The sequence below is a fragment of the Penaeus vannamei genome, chromosome 18, assembly GCF_042767895.1.
Source record: "Penaeus vannamei isolate JL-2024 chromosome 18, ASM4276789v1, whole genome shotgun sequence".
In the NCBI taxonomy this organism is placed as follows: Eukaryota; Metazoa; Arthropoda; class Malacostraca; order Decapoda; family Penaeidae; genus Penaeus; species Penaeus vannamei.
This window is the reverse complement of record NC_091566.1, coordinates 32,112,626-32,115,125: the sequence shown is the minus strand read 5'-3', so window position 1 is coordinate 32,115,125 and position 2,500 is coordinate 32,112,626. Positions and strand designations below refer to the sequence as shown.

Genomic DNA, 2,500 nt, shown 5'->3' with positions numbered 1-2,500 from the left:
CCCTCACCCCCACCTCTCTCACCCCCCCCTCCCTCATCTCTTCCCCCTCCCTTCCTTCCTCCCTCATCTCTTCCCCCTCCCTACCTTCCTCCCCCCCCTCCTCCCGCGCCTCCCCCAGGTCCAACAAGCCCGCGACAACTTCTACGCCGCCTACAACTACCTCGCCGAACTGGCCCACGTGGCCCCCGACGACCCCCCTCCCGCCCCTGCCGCCTCCTCCCCCCCCCCCGTCTCCGTCGCCTCGCCCATCACCACCCCGAAGGCCGCCCCGCCCGTCGCCTTCCCCATAACCACGACGCCCGTGCCCTTCCCCCCCGGATACCAGTTCGGCGGACTCACCCCCGACGTCGCCCTCGCCACGGCCGACTTCTTCAAGGAGTACAACGCCGCCGCCGCCAGAGCCGCTCCTGTCGCCGGCTAGAGGGCGCTGAGAGAGAGAGAGAGAGAGAGAGAGAGAGAGGAGGGAAAGTGAGTGAGAGAGATAGAGAGGGGGAGGGAAAGTGAGTGAGTGAGAGAGAGAGGGAGGGAGGGAAAGTGACTGAGAGAGAGAGAGAGAGGGGGGAGGGAAAGTGAGTGAGAGTGAGAGAGAGGAGGAGGGAAAGTGAGTGAGTGAGAGAGAGAGGGGGGGAGGGAAAGTGACTGAGAGAGAGAGAGAGAGAGGGGGGAGGGAAAGTGACTGAGAGTGAGAGAGAGAGGGGGGAGGGAAAGTGAGTGAGAGTGAGAGAGAGGAGGAGGGAAAGTGAGTGAGTGAGAGAGAGAGGGAGGGAGGGAAAGTGACTGAGAGAGAGGGAGAGAGTGTCCTTTTGTTTCTATTTTACGAACAGAGCTTTCTTTTCTGGTTGAATATCGAGGCGGTTTCACTGTGTCGAGCTGCCGTTATTCTCTCCCTTACATAATGTTTCTTTCTTTTTCGGGAATAGATTTAATCACATAGTTTCAGCTGCACAGCCGCCACGACCACCAATGCAGAAATTAATAGAGAAATACGTGCACACGCTCACCATTATTATTTTTATTTTTTTCTATCTAACAAATAAACGCACTGATTCTTTTTATTGTCATTCTCTTTTCGTTTTCACATTCGCAAAGAAATAGACGAACTGGATGCTACTCTCTTTGAAATATTGATCAATTTTGCTTGATTTATTGGCGTTTCTGAAGTTTTATTGTCTTTCTGATCTCGCATGGTCATTAGCAATGTAGCTGGTCATTTGCATATTTCTTGATCCAAATAAATGTGCTTTTCTCTCGACTTCAATGTCTTTATTCCCACTTTCCTTGTGTTTTGATGTCCGCAGAGACTGGTCAGCCAGAATTGCCCTATAACCATGTTTGAACTCTAATCTACTTTAAAAAATAATAACCCTGAAACACGTACTTATCTCTCATTTAATTCATTACGAATGTATTAAGAAGAATATTTGTTCAGAATTCACTTAAGAAGCTAAAAAAAAAAAATAATAAGTTTTGTGCAGCAGCGCCCTTGTCTTCAAGATTGTGTTTAGATCAGAAGTAAAACAAACCAACAGAATATCACATTTTATAGGAAAATAAAAAAAAAAACATACATTACATAGGGTAACAGCGATTCAGATTTCCAATGTTTATTTAGCCACATAATAATGGTTATAATCTGAAGCTGGATTGGCTGAGCCTTCGAGGATCGATTAGACTGTCTTGAATGAGAAATTGGAATCATGATTGTGATATCGTAGTGATACATGTAACTGCAATGGCTATAATCAATGGTTTGAAATGCATAACCGGAATAAAAATATCAATGAAGTTAAATAATGACAATATAAAGTATATGGCAAGCTTACAAACAGTGTAGGGGCACAATTGCAAGGGGTACAAAGTGCATTGCATCGAAACATAGAATATGTTAAAAAGGCTAGATTGCTAAAGCAGTGCATGCATACATATCCTCATACAAGAGAGAAGAAAGTCACAGATATGTTATGATACTGAGCATTCCATACATGTTGGAATGAGAGAGCTATCTATGCTTACATACAAGCATACACGCAATTATTCATCCTTACTATACGTGTGGAGAATTTAGACTTTAGAGTTGTGGTGATAGAGTGATAATAATTATTTTAGAAGATGTTTGAATATTTCACTTCTGTTCCCTGGTAGCAAAGAGTCTAGTAAACTGTTCCATGTTTGGGCTCCAGCAAAGATTATAAATATCTGGGATTGGCTGAAGCAGCCCTGTGGGAGCTGTAAATAACTGGTGTTCCTGAAATAGGCCTGTGGGTGACCATTGCTTTATCCTGGTTGAATAAGTATTTATAAACATATAAGGCACTGCAGTATTGGGTGATTTCATTGAGTTTTAAAAAGCTAGATTTCAAGAAATAACTGTTTGTGTAGTCATGCCAGCTGTAGGTGTGCCATTGATCTGATCATTTTCTTTGGTTCCGTTTTGTGGCACCTCTCCGTGGACAGCGTGGCAGTATGTGAGTTGTGGATAAATTAATGAGTAATAGAACAA

At 44.6% G+C, this 2,500-nt stretch overlaps 1 protein-coding gene across 1 annotated transcript in view; it reads left to right on the top strand.

The window, feature by feature from the left end:
• LOC113800334 (translation initiation factor IF-2) overlaps positions 1 to 1,252 on the top strand; it is a 3,572-nt gene extending 2,320 nt beyond the window's left edge. Inside the window, exon 2 of the mRNA XM_027351082.2 lies at positions 119 to 1,252. Coding sequence (XP_027206883.2) covers positions 119 to 421 — 303 coding nt within the window. The 3' untranslated portion in view covers positions 422 to 1,252. The remainder of the gene's footprint in view (positions 1 to 118) is intronic.
• Positions 1,253 to 2,500: the final 1,248 nt, after the last annotated feature.